This window comes from Merops nubicus, unplaced genomic scaffold (assembly GCF_000691845.1).
Source record: "Merops nubicus isolate BGI_N331 unplaced genomic scaffold, ASM69184v1 scaffold2012, whole genome shotgun sequence".
Lineage (NCBI taxonomy): Eukaryota > Metazoa > Chordata > Aves > Coraciiformes > Meropidae > Merops > Merops nubicus.
In genome coordinates this window covers 5,404-28,062 of record NW_008592657.1, presented here as the reverse complement: position 1 = coordinate 28,062, position 22,659 = coordinate 5,404, and the positions used below count along the sequence as shown (strand labels likewise).

The 22,659-nt window shown below is 42.0% G+C and overlaps 1 protein-coding gene across 1 annotated transcript in view; it reads right to left on the bottom strand.

Moving 5' to 3' along the window:
* RBBP6 (retinoblastoma binding protein 6) overlaps positions 1-22,659 on the bottom strand; it is a gene marked incomplete at its 5' end in the record, with an annotated part of 23,426 nt that extends 767 nt beyond the window's left edge. Inside the window, 17 exon segments of the mRNA XM_008935198.1 lie at positions 2-1,235; positions 2,762-4,507; positions 5,930-6,031; positions 6,382-6,744; positions 7,880-7,937; positions 8,041-8,119; positions 8,200-8,296; positions 9,369-9,631; positions 9,633-9,716; positions 10,056-10,159; positions 10,894-11,066; positions 11,463-11,602; positions 12,394-12,490; positions 12,607-12,695; positions 15,067-15,111; positions 19,927-19,963; positions 22,560-22,659. Coding sequence (XP_008933446.1) covers positions 2-1,235; positions 2,762-4,507; positions 5,930-6,031; positions 6,382-6,744; positions 7,880-7,937; positions 8,041-8,119; positions 8,200-8,296; positions 9,369-9,631; positions 9,633-9,716; positions 10,056-10,159; positions 10,894-11,066; positions 11,463-11,602; positions 12,394-12,490; positions 12,607-12,695; positions 15,067-15,111; positions 19,927-19,963; positions 22,560-22,659 — 4,811 coding nt within the window.

Sequence of the window (22,659 nt, the reverse complement as noted above, 5' to 3'; positions counted from 1 at the left end):
CCGGCTCCTCCTTGGCCTTCTCTGCAGCCTTCTCCTTGGGCTCCTTGGGGGCCTTCCCCGCCGCCTCCTCCTCCTTGGCCGACACGTTGCTCTCGCTGTCGCTTTCGTTGTAGTCTGGCACAAACGCGGCCTCGTCAGTCTCCCTGGTGAGGTCGGAGGAGAGCCGTGAGGAGCTGCTCACCGGAGGCTTGGGCTTGGCCACGCTTTTATCCTTCTCTTTTTCCTTCTCCTTCTCTTTCTCATTTTTCACCTCCGGCGAGTCCAGTTTCAAAGCCGGTTTATTACCAGTGGGCTCTTTCTCTTTATTGCTCTTTACTTCTGGCACGTGTTTCTCTTTCTCCTTTCCTGGATTTTTCTCTGGAGGTTTGTGCTCCTCCGCCGTGCGCTTGGAGTCGTGGGCAGCTTTGTGGTCGGGCTGCTTGCGCTCGCGCGGGGGACTGTAGCTGCTCCTTTTGGCATCTCCAGCGCCCTTTTTGGGCGCCTCTGCCCGCTCCTCTCTGGGCTTACTCTTCTGCACTGCTGCCGAGTCTCTGGTTCGGGAGGGGGAGTCTTTTCTCCTTGCTAGCTCACTCTTTTCCTCCCTACGCTTGGAACTAGAATGATCTCTGCTGCTGTCGTGGTCGGATTTTTTGTCTCTGTTAGGAGTGAAGTCTTTCGCTGTCGATCCACGGCCAGTGTCATGCTTCTCTGAAGATCTGCTGTCTTTGGAAGATTGAGAAGCATTTTTTCCGTTTCCTTGTTCAGCTGCACGCTCCGAGTGGTCTTTTTCTGGCTGAACACTGCTCTTTCTCTTCTCAGAAGTGTCCTTGTCTGACAAAGAATGATCCCGGTCTTTGGTTTTTCCTTTTTCATTCGACACAGAACTTTTTGAACTTTTTGCATCATGCTGGGAGCTTTCGTAACTCACCTCTTTTGTAGTTTTCTGTGTTTTCTCCAAGGGCTCTGTCTCTTTTTCGCTGTGTTTTATGGGGTTTGGTAGCTTACCACTGACATTCTTTATAACACTAGCAGGTTTTCCTATGCTTGTGGGCACCTGCGTAGTCTTAACGTCTTCCTCTTCCGACTCAAAGTCATCTTTGTCCCACTTTGACTGAGGGACCTGGATCATGATAATGACATCTTCAGCAGGGGCTGTTATATCGTTATTGTACTCCTCCATGGTCTTAATGACAGTTCGTTTTGTGTCTGGCTTATCTTCAGTCTTTCTAACAGGGCTGCCTCCAGTGGAGCTGGTGCTAGGAGGGAAAACAGTGTGTGTTACTACCGGGCGAGACACGCGGTGCCCCGCGGCCCCTGCAGCCTCTTATAAACCAGCTTTTCTGTCAATTCCACATCTTCAGCCTTTTTTCAAAAGATGTTCAATTAGGGGAACAGACACAGGAAAGGATGAGTCCACTCGCTAAGATTATGAGCCATCAATTAATTTAGTATCTCACTATTATACATTTAATTAGCAAAGACACAAGATTATCAGATTGGGGACTGTCTGATCTGGTAATTCCTCCATGTCCTATTTCTACCAATGGCAGATAAGTCAGATGCACGTTCTTGTTTCAGTGTGTAAGCAAGCAGTTATGGAGAGGTACATACAACCAGAGCTTTATCCTCATGTTCTTTAGAAAAATGTTTTAGAAACTTTCTAGGATCTCAAGACACGTAGTCTCTAGGGATGTCTTAAATTTTTGAGCTTGTTTATTCCTGCTTCTTTAGACACTGAACTGTAGTGACAGCTCCACACTAGATCACTGGCTTTTCTTTCCACACGTCTCACAACAGGATATAGAAGTCTGATCTGGTAATTCCTCCATGTCCTATTTCTACCAATGGCAGATAAGTCAGATGCACGTTCTTGTTTCAGTGTGTAAGCAAGCAGTTATGGAGAGGTACATACAACCAGAGCTTTATCCTCATGTTCTTTAGAAAAAGGTTTTAGAAACCTTCTAGGATCTCAAGACACTATCTTAGTCTCTAGGGGTGTCTTAAAGTGTAAGCAAGCAGTTATGGAGAGGTACATACAACCAGAGCTTTATCCTCATGTTCTTTAGAAAAATGTTTTAGAAACTTTCTAGGATCTCAAGACACGTAGTCTCTAGGGATGTCTTAAATTTTTGAGCTTGTTTATTCCTGCTTCTTTAGACACTGAACTGTAGTGACAGCTCCACACTACATCACTGGCTTTTCTTTCCACACGTCACACAACAGGATATAGAAGAGACACCTCCAAGGGAAGTGCCAACAGAAGGCTGGCACTGAGCTGGAAGCAGTGCAGCCGTGTCAGCACAGCACTGAGCTCAGAGCCAACAGCAGCACAAGGCTCTGGCAGCCAGGCTGCTGCTTCTGCAGGGTACAACCCCACGTCATGCTGACACGGAGATCACTGCAGTACTTTGCAACATTTAAACACAAAATCCTGCACGGGCTGTTATCCTTGCCTTTGGCAGTAAGCTGCATTTGAAGGAAGACATATGGGACACCTCAGAGTCATGTAATGAAAAAGAAGAGGGGGAAAACCCCCCAGAATGAAGGGTGGAGCACATCACCATGTACAAACTGTACCAGCTATCTGTGCAGTACAGACTGCTCTTTTTCTTTAACACCACTTCATTTTGACCCAAGTGCAGTTGATCAGGGAAGCTCACAATTATTCACTCATTCAGTACGGATTTAGCTGTTCCTTTCATTAGTCACCATAAAGAATTCTAAATTCTACATCTTTTGGAAGGGACAAAAGAAAGAATAGGAAAAAGAAACAATGAGGTACCTGGCGTAATCTACCAGAGTGGAACTGGATCCATCAGCTGCTGTCACTTTTCTTCTCGCTTTTCCCTTGGCTTTTTCTTGTTTAACTTTGCTGCTGCTCGGCTCCGGTTTCTCCGCAGGCTCTTTCCCAGGTGGCACATTTTCTCCACTCACAATCTTTTTGCCAGTTTCTCGGTTAAGTTTAATCTTTTTGGCAGGGTTGTTAAAGGCAGACTTGTCCTTCTCTGGAGTCCGCTCTCCTTTCTCCCCGTCGGGCTCGGCCTTCCCCTTCGGTGATGTTTTCGATTCAGCAGCGTCTGGTTTAGAGACCTTGACGGACGTGGTGTCATGCTCTTTATCAGCCTTTTCATCTGCTTTCCTTTTTCTTTTCTCAGGTTTTGCATCAGAAGGTTTGCTTTTTTCAGTAGGTTTTTTTGACTTCTCCTCTTTGTTGGAGGGCTTCTCTGACTTGGTTTCTTTTGGATGGTCTTTCTTTGCCTTTTCCTCCTTGGCTGGCCTGGTTTCTGGGTGATCTTTCGTCACTTTTGGGTGAACTTTCCGCGGGGTGCCAAGAGCCTTCTCATCCTTTTGAGAGGAAGATGTCTTAACACTGTCTGTCTTTGGCAACTCCTCCTTCACTTTTTTGGCAGGAGGCTCTGCTCGAGGGGATTTCTCGCGGTCGGTGTCCACCTTCTCCTGGGAAGCTTTCGCTGACTTGGTCACAGTCTCCTTCTTGGGAGGAGCAGCCGCTTCCGCTTTCCGCTTCGTCTTATCCGTTTTTGCTTTTGGCTTATCCTTCTCTTTTTTCTCCTTTTCAGATACTGGCTTGAAAGCAATAGAATCTGCCTCCATAGGCTCATCTCTCACAGGGGTGGCATCATCTCTGCTTGGGAGCATGAACAGAGAGTCCGTTTTAACGTCCTCTGTTGTAACTGCCTCTCTTGGTTTTCTCGCACCTTCTAACAACTCTGCAGTGGGAAACGCCTCATTCTCATCCCCTTTCCTTCTCTTCCGGTGTTTTTTGTGTTTATTTCCTTTGCCGTCTCCCAGGGGATTTTCCACCTCCTTCTCTTTTGATTTTGTAGGATCTTTGATGCCATGGCTCTCTCTTCCAGAAGGTTTTTCAGGGTAATTTCCAGCTATATTACGGTTTCTGTGACTCTGTCCACCAGGATAATCCTCCCTACGTCCCCGAGCATACGGCGAAGTCTCTCGTCTGGTTCCAGGTGGACCAAACCTATCTGGAGAAAAGTTCTCTCTGTTTACTGGAGGCCGAGGCTGAGCACCAACAGCATAGCCCTTGTAAAACTTTTCGTACCACTCTCTATAATTCCTTTCCCATTCTCTGTATCTCTCCTTTTCAAACGGATCTCTAAAGTCAACAGATCTGCCATAGTAAGCTTTCATATCGTATGGGGGAACTTCTCTGTATCTGTTAAAATATTCCCTTTCTCCTTCCCCTTGAGGGATAGTCCGTTTAGTGGGAGACTGACCTCTAAACACCGGCGACCTTGACCGTGAGTGGTATCTCCTGTATGGGGGTGACCTGGACCTGGAGCGGTGGTAACCGTGTGACCGTGACCGAGAGCGGTAGTTGCGGCTCTTCCCCTTGCCCCGCCGGGGGTAGGGTGGTGACCGGGAGTAGGAGCGGGAGTGGGACCGGCTGAAGGACCGCGAGTAGGAGCGCGAGCGGGAGGAGCCCGACCGTGACTTGGAGTAGGTATAGGAACTTCTGGAGTAAGATGAAGCACTATAGGGAGACTTGGACCTTAAAGAAAAACACAACACAAAGCAGATAAATGAAGTTAATTCAAAACAGTCACTCTTCCCACTTCTCCCATTTTTTTTTTTTCCTCTCCATATGCTTATGTCAAAGCTTCTTTCAGCTGCTGACATAATGCTACTGGAAACTGAAGAACTTGATAACATGTAAAAGTTTCTGCTTAAGAGACAGAACAGCTGCTGCTTTGTTAGTGTAAAAACAGAGGAAGGGTAAGTCTATTTCCACTACTTCTATCACAGCATCTACCACAGCTAGTGATTGATTTAGGGTGGTGTATACTGGCCTCTGCTGGTATGTCAACGTGCACCTTCTTCACTGCTCAGAAACTACATGCAGTGCAAATCATTTCTGTCGCAGTAAGATGCAAAAAGAGCAAGTCTTAATAGCTACAGTGCACTATCAAACATTGGAAACTCGATTTAGCCTGAAGACAGTACAGCTCAATTTTTAACTGCCAGCTTAATCTCTTTAACTTTACTTATTTGGCAGTTTGTACAGGATGCAAAATACCTGTAATGCAATCCTAGGACAGAACTATTTAGCCAACGCTTCTAGTCAGATGTCCTAGCAAAATTTTGCACATCACTCTAGCTCTAACCAAGGGTAGTGACTGTACTTCAAGAAAAATCATATCTAAAAAGCCTCTAAACTCAGCCTCTAGTAATACGACTCAATGTCATTACTCTAGGAAAGACACTGACAGCATCACTAACAGAGAGCTACTCAGACTCCTGCCCAAGCGATTTTTGGGGGACAGAAAACATCAGCTAGCCTGAGATTTTTCTTCACAAGTTTTTCTTGTACTGTTTTTTTTTTTAAAGAACCATTTTCCATTATTCCGTGTACGTTCATTTGCATCATTCCTCCTCTCAAAGTCCTTCACCAAGTTAAGATTTCCTTAAAAACAAGTCTGACCTTTTAATTCCTAAGAAAAATTTAACAATGTCAACAAAAGACTAGTGAAAACCATCTGCCTGCAGTCCAGGTTAAAATCTCTCCGTGTATCCACATGAGATAAACAGAAGAGGAAGTGAAGACAATGTCTCTCCCCTATCTCCTCCAAAGTGTTTTGAAATAATGGTCACAGCCAGAATAGGGGATGCAGAAAAAGCAGCCACGACCCCTACACGGTTTCTAAGCTCCTCCTGGCTGGCAGAGGTGAAGGATGTCAATACAGAGAAGCTTTAGTAAAAGAGACATCTGCTCCTGAACAACTGCTGCCCAATTATAACTAACAGTCAGCTGTAATCTCTGCCGTCTCTGAGCTCGTAGCCTACACGTGAAACTCCTATCGCTGCTAATCCCTGGAGTCATCCAATCCAGCTACTGACAGAGAGGTGGAGTTGGAACTCCTCCTCCTTCCTCTAGACAATCTGCTTCTCCGTTACGGACACGTAAAGCAGTTACCTGGAAAACGAACGCCTACGCTCCTTTTGAATCTTTTTATATTCCATCAATTCCTTAGCAAAATCATTTGTAAACTCATCAAGTTTGGACTTTTTCTTTTCCCTGTTAAAATAAGTTTGACCTTTATTACAATTATAGTTTGACCTTTATTACAAAAAGACATCAAGAAACAAAACACGGCCAATACGAGAAAACACTGCATGCAACGCAAAAGGTGAACATCCTAGTTAAGCAAAAACAGTTCAGAAAGCCTACGCGTTTTAGGAAAGTTTTAGAATTACAGTTGTCTGGAGTTTAGGTTTGCACGTTTACCGTCTGCCCCGAACACGTATATTGGAAAAAGCAGTGGGTCATTTCTGGTTATGTCAGATGGGCTTTGGCGGAGCCGCCGTCCGACGCGCCACCGAAACACAGACACGAAAACAGCACGGCCTCCCCCAGCCAATACTTACTCCTCTTTAAGTCTCCGCTGCTCTCTGTAAAACTCCTCCCTAGATAGAGGAGGTGCTTGTGTCGTTGGGATGGTATTTGAGTGACCCGCTGGTACTGCTGCTGGTACCCAAGCTGATGACATGTTTGCAGGAGCTGGGGGATATCCTGGAGGGGGGACAGTGTACCCAGCAGATGGAGGCTGACCAGGTGGAAACTGAGGAGGAAACTGTGGTGGTGGTACCCCGGGTGGAAGAGGAAGTGCGTGGGGTGGTGGAGGGTACAAGGGAGGTGGAGGCACAGGCACAAAGACTTGTGAAGATGCTGGTAGTGCTGGGGCCTGAGTCCTTTGGGAACGTTCACTGTGCAGGCGTCCTCGATTTGAACTTTAAAGAAATCCAGAAACATGTGTCACCGTTTGTTACACTCCGCCCTCTTTTTAAAGAGGAAAGCGAATGCAGCGGGGGCACGATGGTGAGCACTTCTTGTTCTCAACTTAAGCATTTTCCTCCCTGCTTTCTGTTCGTTTGAGGCTACACTCACTTCTCGATCCTCAGACCCGCCTTCCACATCCTCACCCCCAACTGTGCCCTCAGTCTTCTCTCCTCAGACTCAGCTTTGCGACTGCTGCCCCTGCTCAGGGCAGACTCCCAGCTCCCACGGGCCCAGTGCTCACTGCTCCTCTGCCACTCCTCGAACTTCTGATCTTCAAAGCACTGCACAGACAGCAACTCACCTGCTCTCCAGCTTTTATAAACCTCTCCCTCATACGCTTCCTATGTTGTTTGCCTTGTGATGATGTATTTGGCCTGTTCTCGTCCCTGAATTGTTATTTTCTTGCTTACTGAATTTGAGATTTTAGATAAAGGATTCTGGTTTTCATCTTGATTTATCTTTTAAGATTTTATAAGCATGGTGCACTGCTACATCTGATCTGTAACGAATATATACCAAAAGGAAGGACTGACTCGACACTGCAGTCAGAGGTAAAAGAGACTCCACAGACTGCAACTGGCAGACAGCAGCTTGGCTGTTTGAGGTGACTAAACGGAAGAAATTTGAAGCTGTTGTAAAACAAAGTGTTGACTTTTCCAATAATTTGCTCAATCGGTATCAACTGAGCTGTTAAAGAAAGAATGCTGGAACCTCATTTCTGTTGGAAAATTGATTTATTCAGCCCTATTCAGCCAGTAATCAAAAGTGTGACTTTTCACCTGATCCTTTTAATTATATTTAATTTTTATAAGTAATTATGGTTTCCTCAAAAACGTTCCTTTTTCAGAGCCCTCTTTTCAATTATGTACTGGAGTTTTAGTTTAAATAATCTTAATGCAAGCACAGATCCCTTTTGCTAAAGCTAATTCCATTTAAGCCATTTAAAAATTAATTACCACTTGTATTGTCCACAACTATCTGTGCATACTTATTTCATTATAAATCAGCTTTTGTCTAGGTTGTGTGTTAGGGCCTAATTTAACAGGCTACAAGCAGTAATATATTGAATGTCTGTAGGATACTTACAGTTCCCAGCCTGGTCTGCCACCTGCTGAGCGAATGGCACCAGCTCTCATTGGATGACCTTTTAGGGTGGGGAAAGGAGAATGAGAAAAAAAACAACAACAACATTCAGTTTATCTGAATATAGCTTTTTTAGAAGAAATTCTCAAGTTACAGTTACTTACCAGTTGTGGGTATTGATTGTCCTTGTGGGCCCAGAAGACTTGGTAATGCTGGCTGTCTCAGCACAGGGACCTGATAGCCCTTGTGAAGGAATGCAAGCAGTTAGAGAATAACCTCAGCTAAAATACAAGAATCACTACAGATGTTGAAATAAAACTTACCTTCTCTTCCAACAAACTGCTGATTGCCAGCGGGGAAGATTTAGAAAATTCAGCGGCAGTCACCAAAGCAGCGGGAGGTAAAACAGTATCAGCATCACTACAATAAAAACCCATTTTTTTTTTTTTAATTATTCAAACATTTCTAAATGCTACTGAGATATAATGGCCCGGTGAGAAAAGGCTGACTACTGTAAACTGGGAAAAATAATTTTAAGAATAACCTTCACCAGATTTACAGATGTAAAGTCGGCCGATTCCAAGTGAAGCACTGACAAGAAGTTAGTTTGAGCTACTGGCAGTTCAGGAGGAAGCTCTCTGGGAAATATTTTATTAAGCCAGCTGCACATGAAAGGGTTACAGTATGTGTAACCCACAAACGGAGTGCCAGTTCTGGAAGAGGCAAGAACTGAAATTCTAGTAGGAAATCTTCACGTGCTCATTCAGAGGCTACTTTAGGGCTTCTTTTGCATGGGGATCCCTCAGGGTGCAGCTGAGCCTCAGTGCCTTCTGGACAGGGAGGCTGTCTGCATTCAGGGTGTAAAATTGAAAGGGTATAAGCCCTGAGCAATAGTACTGATTTTTAACGTATTTTCATAGGACTTCACTGGGTTGCAGACTTAGACTTTTACGTTTGTAAATACTTCAGATGTACAGCTCCAATGTTTATTGTGCATTACTGACTACACTGTGCATTACTGACAATGACTCACTTACCGTAATACTGATGATGGAAATACCCTAGAAAAAAGTAACGTAAAAACACCTGGTCAGTTTTACCTATAATTGTGCTTTAACACTTTTCATGAAAATATTACATCCTCAGTACTAAAGAGACATTAACACACTCAAAATCTGACATAACTGGACTATTACTTTAGGAATCGCTAGCAACATAAGAATCTAAGGGCTCCTGGGGGAAGGAGGTTTCTTTTTCAGGGCAAAGCTATACTGAACGACTGATCAATATTTCTAAGAACATTCTTGCATGAGGCACACTTCCAACTCACCTAAGTGTCCTCATTCAAAGTAAAAACAAACCCCTCAACTTCCACAATTACCTGACACTGTCACTAATGACACATAAATCACTAGCTGCGAAGTTCAAGAACTAGACTAACTTCAGCTTTTTGGTCTCTTTTGTATTCGTGCTGATGTACAGACTGACTCACCGAAAAGGTCCATCTGGCTTTTCACCACGGAGAAGGGACACTGCTGGAGGGAGATCAGAGACAAGAACAGAGGACGGATTTACTGGCAGCCCGGCTGCCTGACCGGGGCCCAGCGACGACAGAGCAGCAGCTGAGCGAGAAGCCAGAGAAGCCAGAGGGATCATGAGGGGGTCCTGCTGCCTGGAGATCGTGGGCCGGAGCAGCGGCTGCAGGTTGCGTGTTATGGTTTGTCTCATCCGGGGTGGTGGCGGTGGGGGGGGTTTTTGGGTGTGGCGGTTGTTGCTGCTGCTGACCCTGCTTACGGAGCCTTTTTGTGTAGCCAGTTTCATTTTTGAAGTTGTTCACAGCCTAGAGATAGAGAAATGTTTACAAAAAGGTAAGGTGAACCTTCAGCAGGTACACAAACAAAAGCCTCCAGAGTAAAATGACTTGTGTGTTCCTGTAAGTCCTTTCAGTCCTAAAAAGAAATCAACATACAGATACATGAACACATCACATAGAACACTCACTTTTAAAAACACTATTAATGACTGGTAACTCAGAATACCTGTATTGAAGTAACAACAGATAAACCTTATTGAATTTATTGAATTTTCTTAAGAAGAGGTAATCACTATTTTCTTCCCTGTCAGCTTCTTACAGATAGATTTTTCTTACAAACAGCTGACATAAAAGGAATCGTGTTACCTGGCGCAGGAACTTGTTGGCAATTAAAGCATCTGGAGAGACATCTGTCTGATGACACGTTGGGCAGGTATGTTCCTCAGATTCCAGCAATGCTGTTCTAATACCTGTGAATACAATTATTGAAACAGTTTTTAGCCAAACTAAGGCAATTCTCTGGGTTCTAATAAATTACAAAACCATGTATATGACTCATGTGTGAATGCAATCTTGAACTGAGAGCAAAACAAAAAGAATTTCCTGTATGCAGCAAGTAACTGCAGGTTTGATATTTTACTACTGCAGCATTTGAAGATGGAGAGTAGGCTGTACCTGGATGTTTCAGCTCGTCTTTTCTCCACTACCTTGTACACTGACAAGTCATCAACCTCAAGGTTAACAAGAAATACACTTCTCAAAACCCCACTAGCAGGTTTGAGTTCTAAAGGTTATAACCAACTCTCCCCATGGAGAAGAATGTGGATTAAATGCCTGACTATTCATTTGCTGCATATGACAGGGAATCCCCAGAGTCAGATGTGTAGTGTTGTATGAGAGAATGGGCTGTGGACAAACTAAGGACATTCAACATCTAATACTGTAATCACTTGCACAGTTATGGACTCTGCTCATGCTTATCTTTCCACATGTAAAGAGGACTTAACTAGGTGTGTAAACGGGGGAAAAAAAAAGTTCTACCCTTTTTTCCCCCCTTTATACAAGAAAAGTCCTCTCCTATTCAGGACATGCTGAAGTATTAAATAGAAATGGTAACAACAGCTCTCTTTCATTATTGCCTCTTTCTGCTTTCTGCAGACCAGATGTGATGTTCTGAATTACCAAACATGGGAGCAACACTCACATTCATCACAGTAACTGTTTCCACAGCAGGGAATAACAACTGCATCGGTCATTATATCTTTACAAATGAGACACAACAGCTCATCTGGAATAGGATCATCTTCTTCTGAAGATGAGGACGGTTCCTCTGGTAAAAAGGGAGGCTTCTCCTTCTTCCCTATAGCATAAGCTTCCCTGGAGAGAGGGTGGGGAAAGAAAAAGAAAAAACTTAAAATGGACAAAGCAAAACTCTTCCAAGATTTGGATCTTATCAAAGGAAGATGATAGATGGAATTCTTCTCACGCCACATCAGCCTTCTAAAACACACACGTTCAGTTTAAACTACTTTTCTATAGCCACACCACTAGAAGAGGGAGGGGACAATTTCCCATCTGCAGGACTCTCTCATTCAGCAAAACCTTCACTCTGGCTCACACACAAAATTTTATACAAGTCAGAGGGGGGGGAAATCTCAGTCCAACAGCTATTTGTTAAGAATTGGAAGATGCTTTTGAAGATGCACCACCACAGGCATTCACACATGGCCTCTCACTCGTGTTCTGTCCTGCCTGGTTCTGATCTGCACTTACGCATCGATCGTTGGGATCGCGTATTTTCCAGTGTTTGTCAGCATAGCACCCTTTGTATTGGGATCTTTCACCTCCATCATGAAACTCCTTGGAATTCCTGTGCTCTTTTTAATTCTGGGAACAGACTCGAAATTTTTGTCCTGTTGAGAAATGCAGACAGATCTCATCTTAAGACCTACGCTTAAAATGACAGTTCGATGATTATTTTAATCAGCAAAAGCCTTTAATCCTCTCTTCTACCTAGTGTAAGGGTTGCTCGACTGAAATACTTATTTCTCCTAAATTACTACAGCCAGGATGTTCCAGAGGCTTGAGCAGTGTTTTGAACTCAGCTGACGTTCTTTGGCTCACTGTCAGGTTCCTCAAGGGTGAAATGTCCCTCAGCTCACCATCCACTCAGGGAAGAGACACAAACCTGCGCCTCCTCCAAAGGCAATTCAGAGGCAGAGCTTAATTCAGGGCACTGAATCAGTGAGGAAACTCACACTTGCCATCTACCTATGAAGGTTGAATTCACACCTCATGCACATACATTGGGTGACTAACATTAAATAGTATTATTACTCAACCAGAGACTTGTGAATTAAAATAGGCAAACACTGAACACATGAGATCAACAGAAAAAAACACCTTTTTGTATGAAATATTCCCAGTAACATTGAAATATATCAAAACCTACAAGCAAGTTCACAGAGAAAGGTCTATAGGCATAGATATTTAATGCCCATGACCTATAAAAAAGAAAATTTTGTTAACTCTTGAGTTTCCCTTTGATTTCAGGGGCTTTGGAACACTGCCATACAATCTCTGTGTTTGACCCCACAAGCAACAACTCTTAATACAAATAGTCATATATTTGTTAAGTAACTGCCAAGGTAAAAACAAAACACCAAAAAGACTAAGCAACACCCAAAGTCCCCCACCATCTTACCCCATTTGTTGGGCAGTTCTTTATATAGTGGCCAGGTTTTCCACAGCGAAAACAAGTATATGAAGGTGGAGGTGGACCCGAGGGTTTCTTCATGTAACTAAAAGGTTTTGGGGAAAAGAAGAAAAAGGTATGCATGTGTCTCTCTTGTTAAAACAAACATCTCAATTTTTTTCATAATCTTCAAAGGACAGATTTGATGTTATCAACACTTACTTGACTGGATCATATTCATGGCCAGACTGTGTCATCATAGCTTTAATTTTATCTTCTTCGGAAGCATTGGCTTCAGCCAGATTGGCAGTCTGTTTAACAGGTAATTGTTTGACACACACATTAGAAACACATTTAAGCCCACACAGCCAAAGACAACACCACTCATCCAATCCTGTAAAGAGCAGCACTGCGCTAGCTGAGGTTGCATAAAATCTATTTGTCCTGAAGATGTTCTGGGGAGTCCTTATGCCATGACATGATGTTTATGTGCCTGTTAACCTACTTGAAAAGAACATTCTTAGGCACTCAAAACCTTAGGCTCTGTTTGTACCTTACATCAAGACTTGTGTAACTAATCCAATTTCCTTCCAAGTGGACTGAAGCTATGCGTAGAAAAAAAAAAAATACACTGTCCAGTATTTTTAAACTGATTTTTAAGCTCCAGGCTATTTGAAGGAGAAGATATCAACTGTACAGTTAATTGAGAAAGATGTAGGCAAGTATCAGTATTTACATTTTGCAGCATTAAAAGGACACACAACTTAAGTTGGGGCAGTTGTTCCTGTTTGCTGAAACTGAGCTTCAGACACAGAAGCATTAAAAGGAATCAAGCTTTTTGTAATCCCCCAGCAGAAGAAAAGACTGTTTTCAGTAGAAATTTGAGCATCATGTGCTGCAGGCCATCCGAACTGTGTGTTCCCCATACCAACTTCTTCATATTACAAGATTTAACTACAGGACACACAACCTGCCACATTTTTTCCCACTTGACTGTGTCCTTTTAACATACAAATTGTAATATAAACTTATGCAGAACTAGATTCTTCACATTATTGAAGTAAGTTGATTTTTTTTTAAGTAGTCTTTGTTCAAACGTTTTTATTATACACTAGTCCAGATACAAGCAGGGTCTAAGGGAGTGACTGTAAATGACTTGGACCTTCAAGCACCTATCATTCAGATCAACCACTCATGGTTTTGGTTTTAGATGCATTCATTCACAAAAGCAACCAACTAGTTTCAATATTTTATTAAATGGTTGTTTCATATACACAGTTTTTTCTCAACAGCAACATAATCCAGATTGACAGCTATGAAATCATTTCCATTAACATTTACAGAAAACTTTACAGATAATTGACTAATTTGTTTGAACCCAAACGGTTTATTTTACAAAACACATCCAAAAACCACAAAACATTAGTAGGAATAGACCAAAATTCAAATATGGCATTTCATACACAGTAATAATAAAACAGAACTAGTAACACATTGCCTACATGCTGAGCCAGTCTGCACTAAGAGAGGTTAGAGTAAGTAACAGTTTTGAGCTGCTTTACGTTATAGTCCTGTATTTTTCTGAAATACTTAATTTTCCTTGAAAGCTTTAATGTGTACACCACTTGGACAGTTGTTCACATTTTAGAGAAATCTTCATGAGTTTACAGAAGCAAGGACACGTTTAGGGACAGCACTAATGGAGACCAATTTCTTTTGGTTGCTACCTCCCAAACTTATTTTTTTGTTCTTTCCCCCCAGTGTACACAATTTAGTTTCTGCAGTGAGAGGGGGGGAAAGAAGTTACCAGTGGGAAGAGATTTCTCTTTCTTGGAAAGGAACTCCAGCCTTTGTTTTCAGAAGAAAGAACCAGCTCCTCTGCATTAGGCCCTGCCTTCTCTAATCTGCAACTTCACAGCCTAGTAGTGACTTTAACCGGCTCGCACTGTGCCCTTCAGCAGAGGCAGTCACTAGTGCTTTCCCAGACAAAGTTACACATTGTGGAGCAAAAAATGCAAGCAGTTCCATAGCAAAACATGGCATTACAAGAGTTTCAGGAGGTCACGGCTGCTGGTATGCCACACGGACACATTGGTATATTCCTATAAGCAAGGAGGTACATTTACACAATTTACAGTCTGCGTTCAAACAAATTAGGTCATGTTGTCCACTGCATAGAAACTGCAACTGAGGAGTTATAAATCCACTCTTTGAATGCTGCACAACTATTGTGACTAGAAATTCAGAAACAGCCATGCAATTGTCCATGTGACAGAAACGCTTCTATTTTGGCTGTGGCAAAACCCCCTGGAATGTCCATAACTTACAGCCAATTTAATTCTTCTGTAAAAACTGTATTAGTTTCCAAGGCAAAATTAACGAAACGTATGAAAAATGGTAAACAGCTTCTGAAGTGCTTCTTCTTTGTGTCTTGAAGATGAGTAATACTGCAACATTATGTTGAGGCTGATAAGGTACTCCCCTTCTATCTTCCCAAACTGGGAACTACTCTTTACAGGATAGTATCAAAATATACACACATTTCAAAGTTAAAATAAATACTTTTAAATTATTAAAATTTTGTTCCAATTACAACAGTTATTCATCTATAGATCACAGTATAAATTTAAAAATAGGAAGAAAACACTTTTTTTAAAAAGTATTTGACAAGAATATATATACCTTAGTAAGCTGGGCCAGAGAAATAGATGCAGAAGAGTCATCAATCTGTTCACAAAAAATTAAACACATATTCAAGTTCTACAATTAAAACACAGCAATAATTAACCTCTACTGTAGTCTGCACTATATCCTCTGAGTGTCACCGCAAAGAGGCATTTCCAACCTAGTGTAATTTCTATTTACTTAAAGTCCAAATCTATGACACCTTAAGAGTGCCTGTGTGGTTCATGAGAAGAAACTAAAATAACCAAACCTGCCCGAGAGCAACTTATTGCTCCAAAATCCCAGGAAGGGACCCTTGTCAAATGCTCACAACTGCTTAAAAGTCAAAGGGGTAAGGAAGCTGTCAATTTTTGGCTAAGAAGTACTAAAAAAATATAATTAAACCTGAGAAGGATGTATCACTACAGGAAACCTATTTTCAGTATAGTTTGTAAATTAATCAGTTAATGTCTCATCGTTTACAAGTGCACACAGTCACTCTGTTATGAACAGCAGCTGCCTGTCAGACCAAGGCACAGGCACATCAGCCCTGAAACACCAACTCTGCCCTCCTGTACAAAGTTTGAAAATTACCAACTCACTATACCACACAAATCCCAAATAAAAAAGCAATCTAAAACATCAGCCTTAAGAGTAATCCACCACTTTGCCTAGAAAAAAACTGCTTAAACTATTTAACTAAAGGTGTTGATCATGATGGAGTAGCCTATAAAAAAACCCATGAAAACCAATTTCTTGTATTTTATTAGACCCCAGGCCATACTATCTAAATGGGTTTGGGAAAAGTGAGAATTTACTCTTTCCTTACTATCAGACCAAACCAAATTTTTCACAGCAGGCAGCCCAGTACTAAACGAACAAAAGCAGTGAAGTGTAGAGCATACTGTTAATGATGAAAATGTGGATTCAGAGCACACTCCTGCCATTTTTTGTTCTTCTCCCTTGCAACCCCACGCCTCCCTCCCAGCTGCCTACTAGAACAGCTTGCAGGACTCAAGTCCCCTGGCACTAGTTGCTCATGGACTGCAGGGTTCAATGAGAACTAATACTGAAGGGCAGTTTTTCCACAGGTAGAAAGGGCAACTCTTGTATAGTTCCTCCTCCAGTATACTCAATTATATTATGCCACAAGCAGCAGTTCAGCTGACATCAGCTAAACATTATCATAAAGACACTCAAGTCACTGCTCATTATGTCTTAAAAGTTGCTCAAAAATGTAGAATAAAATTTCACAACAAACTCATCAGCTCTCCTCAAGAGGTCCCTAAATTGATCAGAAGAGAGACTGAAACCCTTCCTTGGACAAAGCTCTTGTCCTTTATTACCTAATGGAGTGGAAGAATTCAAGGGAGCAGTTTTAGTAGACTCCCAGGAAAAAAAACAAACATCTACTTACAGAAGATGATTCCTCACTCCTTTTAATCATCCCTCCTCTGTATGTTTAGGAAGGCACATCACTGTATTACTAATTAAAAAGTACTTGACAATGTGCCTTTGGAGAGGAACCCCTAGATCTGGAAGAAAAAGCCTTCTTTCCACTGTAAATCTTACCAGAAGATTCAACTTTCCTCCTTTTCAGAACATTTTGTACCGTTAAAAACAAAGTCTGATGAAATATTTTGTAGCTTCATGCTCCATATGCCACTCCTTTCTACACGTGGAAAAACAGGTCTCTGTTCCTTCATGGCAGGCACAGCAAGAAAAATCTGTTGTTTTCCACCAGCAAACCACAAGTTCAGAAAGCTCTCTGCTGGAGCCTCGTGTTAAACAGCAGAGCACTGACTATTAACGGAAACAAGCTATTCATGAGCTCTAGTATTTTAGGAAGCACTTATTTCTATGCCTGCAGGCAGGAGTCTAATCTCTTAAAGGAGGTGATAGCAATCCTTTCTCCTAAACAGTTTTCATAAGCAGCAAATAAATAATTAATGTACTACTCAGTACATTCACCCAGTGGCCATCTCCCAATGGTCCTACATTCTTGTGTCTTTTTTTTTTTTTCTCTTCTTTAAATCTCTGCTGCAGTTATTCCTGCCAATCAGTCAAGCAGAAACAACATCTCCATGGAACTTGTACACAACCCTAAGAGAATACTGCAGAAAAGGGAAAAAAAACACCAAAAAACAACCCACACACCAAAAAACCCACCAAGCTCCCCCAAAACAGAATTAACACTCAATGTATTAACTCCCATTTCATGCAGGAGACTAAATAGAAACTAACATGAAGCAAGTGGGAAAGGGGACAAAGGATAGGAGGCAAAGGCCAATCTCACTGCTGGAGTGCTACATGTACAGCACAGTGCTTTCCTGAGGCCAAACAGCTCAGCTAAACTACAAATTCACTCGGGTGGCCTCACGGGTGGGCTGGGTGGTGCTGAAACAGTGGGCATGACCCTCTGCATTTCTGCAGCCTCCAAGGACAAACGTCAGCTAGTAATCCTTGCAGTTACTAAACCAAAAAGGATCCACCTCCTTGATCTGGCTGTAGTAACAGTGCGACAGCAGCACCAATGTGCAAGTGTAGAGTGGCAGCTAATGTAAGATCAAGACAATGAAGAAAGAGTCAAAGAATAAGCTTTGTAGATCCTTTAAAAAAATAATAAAATCTTAACTAATTTTAATTTTGCTTCTTTACTGTTGAACACTAATTGGCAAGCTCTACAGCAATTTATTCCTACCACGCTAAGATGCAGGTTCTGCTTTGAAATGCATACAGAAATGTATGTATTTAAAAAATCAACAACAACAAAAAAACAACCAAAGAGAACCCCCACAGCTTAGGCCAAGACCTGAGATAGATCTAAGAACAAAGTTAACTGTCTCCCACACTGCAGTGCTTGAGGATGCAATGCTTCTACAGGGGAGAGAGGCTTGTCAAGAGAGGTGAAAGGCTTCCACCCTCCCTATGGCTACCCACAACCCAGAGCAGGTACAGCCAGAGCACTCAAGAAGGGAACGGTTTTGCTTTGCCTTTCATTTACCTTAAGTAGTTCTAACTAACACTAAGTCTTCCCTCCCACTCCAGGATTTTTTTTTTTTTACCTTTTTTGAAAAAATGTTTTGAGAAATCTGTGTTAGCTCATGGTAAGATGCTACTTAGAAACGTAATACAGACATGCCAGGGAACACACAAGGCTAAAAGAATGTTAACTTTATTTATGAACATGTGATTTGTGTTTATACACATGCTAGTAAACAAAAAGAAAAATAACTTGTTTTCAAGAAATAAAAACCCATCTGAATTAGATCAAGTACTGTAAGCGTGGTTCACATAAATGCATTACATTAACTGCTAGGGTCACTGGGCCAGGTAAACTAACTCAAACTCACAATGAGAGGCATTTGTGTCCAGAAAAGGAATTCAATCAGCAAGAGAATTATGGATGCAGATTTCGACTTAGTGTTTTCAGACCTACACACAAAAAGTTTTCAATTTTAAGTTGATTGTATACCATTCCACAAGAATCAGAGGCTGTATTCTTCACAGAACACAGACCTAGAGATCATTAATTTCTAGATTAAATTATCCTAGCAGCTTATCAAGTGATCAGATCCAATGATCCAGGGTTAGTGTAATGCCTCGCACCATTCTAGTGAAGAAAAAGCAGTTATACTTAAAATAAAGATGAAAAATAAAAGCACCACATAGTCCTTAGAATATAAAAATGACTATTTTGAAATGCGTAGTTACACACAGTATTCGACTCCAGTGGCAAATCAAGATCTAGACCATTACCAGTCAAGTATTTCCATGTTACTTATTTATATTTTAGCAGAACAACAGTGTTTTCACACCTGAAGAAAATTGTTGCACCGTGTCCAAATGTAAATTCAAAGTGGTGGTATACTAAAGAAAGGCTTAACCTTTGGGAAATTAAAGAAGTATCCAACCCTGAGGTCACACAGATCCAAAAATGTACTGCAGGCAGATGAAAAATGGCAGGGATTTTACCCACAAAGGCACCAGGCTCTAACCTTGTGCCAAAATTTGTATGAGGTTTTCATTTGCAGACAAACTATTGAACTAAACTGCTTCATTGGGTAAAGTGGAAAGATCAAATGCAGAACTTTAGAATACCACTTCATGTAGCAACAATATTTAAATTCATGGCAATCTCTTGAAGACATTTATGCACTCAGAGGGGCCCAAACAAGATCCCTTTGATTACACAGCTTTAGGAAGAAATACCCAAGGATTTAAGGACACGAAAAGGAATTGTTCAGCTGCACAAAACTGTCCTCAAAACACATGGGATATGTTTGGTTTGGTATTTGTTTGAACCCCCAAGTCAAAAGTAAGAAACAGTACCAAGTTTAACAATAATGGTTTCTCAGTGGTTTTTGATAACATTTTCAAAAACCATTAGGCAAAAAAAGTATTTAAAAACAAAAGCTAAGTGATACAATATGAAAATGGCAAAAAATACACTCCAAACAATTTTTATTGCAAGAAACAAAAAGCACACAACAACCTATACAAACATACATGTTACTAGCTATAGACAGACAGATGTAGAACATGGCACCATGTTCAGCTGTGCAGACCTTGAGCCTACATCATCTAACCCGATCATACATCAGCTGTACAACACAAAGTCCTACAGGAAATATTCTAGCATAGGCAATAGGAAATACAATGCATTGCTAGGCACAAATACCAATAGTCACATTTAAAATGTGCAGATTATGGCATTATTCAGTTTTTACTATGCTGAACCAAATACATGGTATTTACAACGTACACTATGTTTTACTGCAAAATGTATTAAGCTACTGTTTGGAAAATTAAAAGGCTACATGGTTTAGAATTAAGTGCAGTGTGCAGAAAAAAGTGTGAGATTGTGTTTTTACATACTGCTTTTGATGTTCCACCCACTGGCTCAGTTCGGCTTCTAGAAGAAGAAACAAAGGTGATCAGAACTTAAAACGAAGCACTTGTACCCAACACAGAGCAGTGAAAACAGATGATAAAACCTTAACTTCAAAACATTATGTTCCAGTAGTCTAGAGAATGTGGGAATTTGTTAGTTTACATAGTGTTCTCTCTTGGTATTCACTGCAACTAGAACAACCCCCAAAAATCCCATTTCTACTTTGTCACCAATTAAGACGTGCAGATATAGAACACAACAGGGCAAGAGGAAGTCCTCAGGTATTTTGCCTCTGCTACAAAACCATCAAAAAGATGAAGTCTGTGCTCGAGTTTTGTGTTCTTAAATAATCAACCACCAAAATACAAAGGTAGCTTTAGTCAATCTGCATATCCCTAGTACTAGAAGTACTTTAATTTCTAAGGAAGAACAGTGACAATCTAGACACTTGGAAGTGCAAGTTTACTTAACTGAAAAAAAGAGTCAGTTGACAGAGAAGGAAACATAAAAGCATCAGCAGCATGGTCTTTAGAACAGTGTTTCTTTGTGGAAGCCCAAGCACTGTGTTCAGATATTTACTGTATTCAGCCATGGAAGTGCCAAAATACTAAATGTGTTACAAACGCTATATTGACTAAAAATAGTAGTAGAAATGTCACCTGAAAGAAGTTTCTAGGGTTTTGTGCGATTTAGGAGTCCTGTGACAAAAAAAAAGGTCTTAATTGCCAGAATTTGCTTTATGATAATCTTGAAAATGCTACAATATGGTAGGAAATATTACATTTGAAAACTTGCTGAGATTCCACATATTCAAAGATCTGTATCTGCATGCTACTCTGCTCATCACAAATTAGACATGCAACCACTCAGTTAACAAACAGTTCATCCATCATCCAAAGTCCCCCATGAGCAGAGGCCACTCAAGGGCTGCAGGGGAATTTCTGCACAAACAGAAAGGCTTGAGCTCCCTGCCATGCTGGAACACCACTGGGCTTGTGATTACAGCCACTGCCTCCTGAGAACGAGGAGGTACGTGGGAACAGATCACCACACTAAGGCTTCTTCATCCATTTACTGTGGAAGAACAGACTACAAGGAGAGTAAAGTGTTTCTGAAGGCCTCTCCACCAAGCCAGCAAACATCTATCATTCCCCAAACACTAACCACCCTACCAGTTGTTTCTGCAGTGTTTCCAGTGGAAGGAATGTGATGCTCATTGGCCTGGGTGATGTTCAGCACTAGAGCAGCAGGGTCATTTGTTCCTCATCCTCACACACACATCCTGGTTTGATCCTTAATGCCAGCACCATCCACCCTCTCATTTTAGGGCAGCATTACAAGACCAGGAGAGAGGGCCAATGAGAAATGGAGGTTGCACTGACAAGACAGCATGAAGTATGCATATTTAAATTAACCTCCAAACAAGGCCTCACTTACAAGCTCAAGGCTGTGGTGTCCAGAATTACCAGGTAGTGCCCGAAAGCACTGCAACAACTACGACAGCAATACGCCCAAAGTTTACAGGCAGAGCCACAAATTCAGGGCTTTTTGCTGGCAAATGCTTCATGGGTACCAGGATATTGCTGGACTGTTTGTTCAAAAGACACTAACTCATTGCTATTTATTGAGAACCAGCATGAGAAGGACATGGCTAAACCACATGCTAATGGTATCTACTAATTATAGGGGAGAGGCACCTCTTTAAGAAGGCTAGAAAACATGACTGTTCACACAATGGTGGTGAGCTGGCAGGGAACTGGCCTGTAGGAGCACAGCAATGACAGCAGCAATCCTGCAGCCAGGACTGCATTTGAATAGCTGTCATTTTACTCAATACACTCGATTCGCCACCCTCCACAGACCTCCAGAATACAGAACTAAGAGCTGGAGCACAGTTACCAGCCTAGGGCAGAAACAGACTTAGATGACTAGTAACACTTGGTAGCATGCTGAATTGCTTCCTGAGTTGGATGTTTGGGAAGGATTAATTACTCCTTCATCATCCTCACAAAATGGCACCACGCTGCACGGTACTGTTCTCTCTCTCTTGCACAGAACAGACATGGTCTGTAGGTAACAGGAGTCACTTATGAATGGAACCTCATGTCTGTGTGGCTCCCCAGCTGGCAACCCTTGATCTGACCCCTGCAGCCAGTGTGCAAAAACTCCAGGTTTGGGGCTCAAGAATACCTGCTGCACCCCACCCCCACCCCAATGCAAGAAAGAGTCAAACACTGAGAATGAGACTCTGCCGAGACAGGAACAAATGCCAAGCTTACAGTGCATGTGTATCTGTCTTCACCATAAAAGCAAACCTATAGAATAGGGAATCTGCCCATGTAGAGGAAATGGGATCTGCAACTTGGGACTCAGAAAAATCAACCCCAAGAACACATGCAACAGAGTCATCTTAAAAGTGACCATCGTTGGGAGTTTGGATCCCCTGTCCCAGCAGGCCTACAAACCTAAGTCTGCTTTGGGACAGAGACGTTAAAATCTACCCCATGACAACAGAAACTACCAGCAGCTTTAGCAAGATAGATACAAGCTGGCTGCCTCTGTAAAGCATTAGCAATGAGGGAGGTGACCAGGCATGCAATGCTCTCTGGGCACTCACATAACGTATGTTTTGCTGGTGGCTTTAACTCCTCCAATCGGGATTCGTCTCACAATCACCGAGGAGTTCTTCGGAATCAGAGCGTTATCGTCTGTGTATT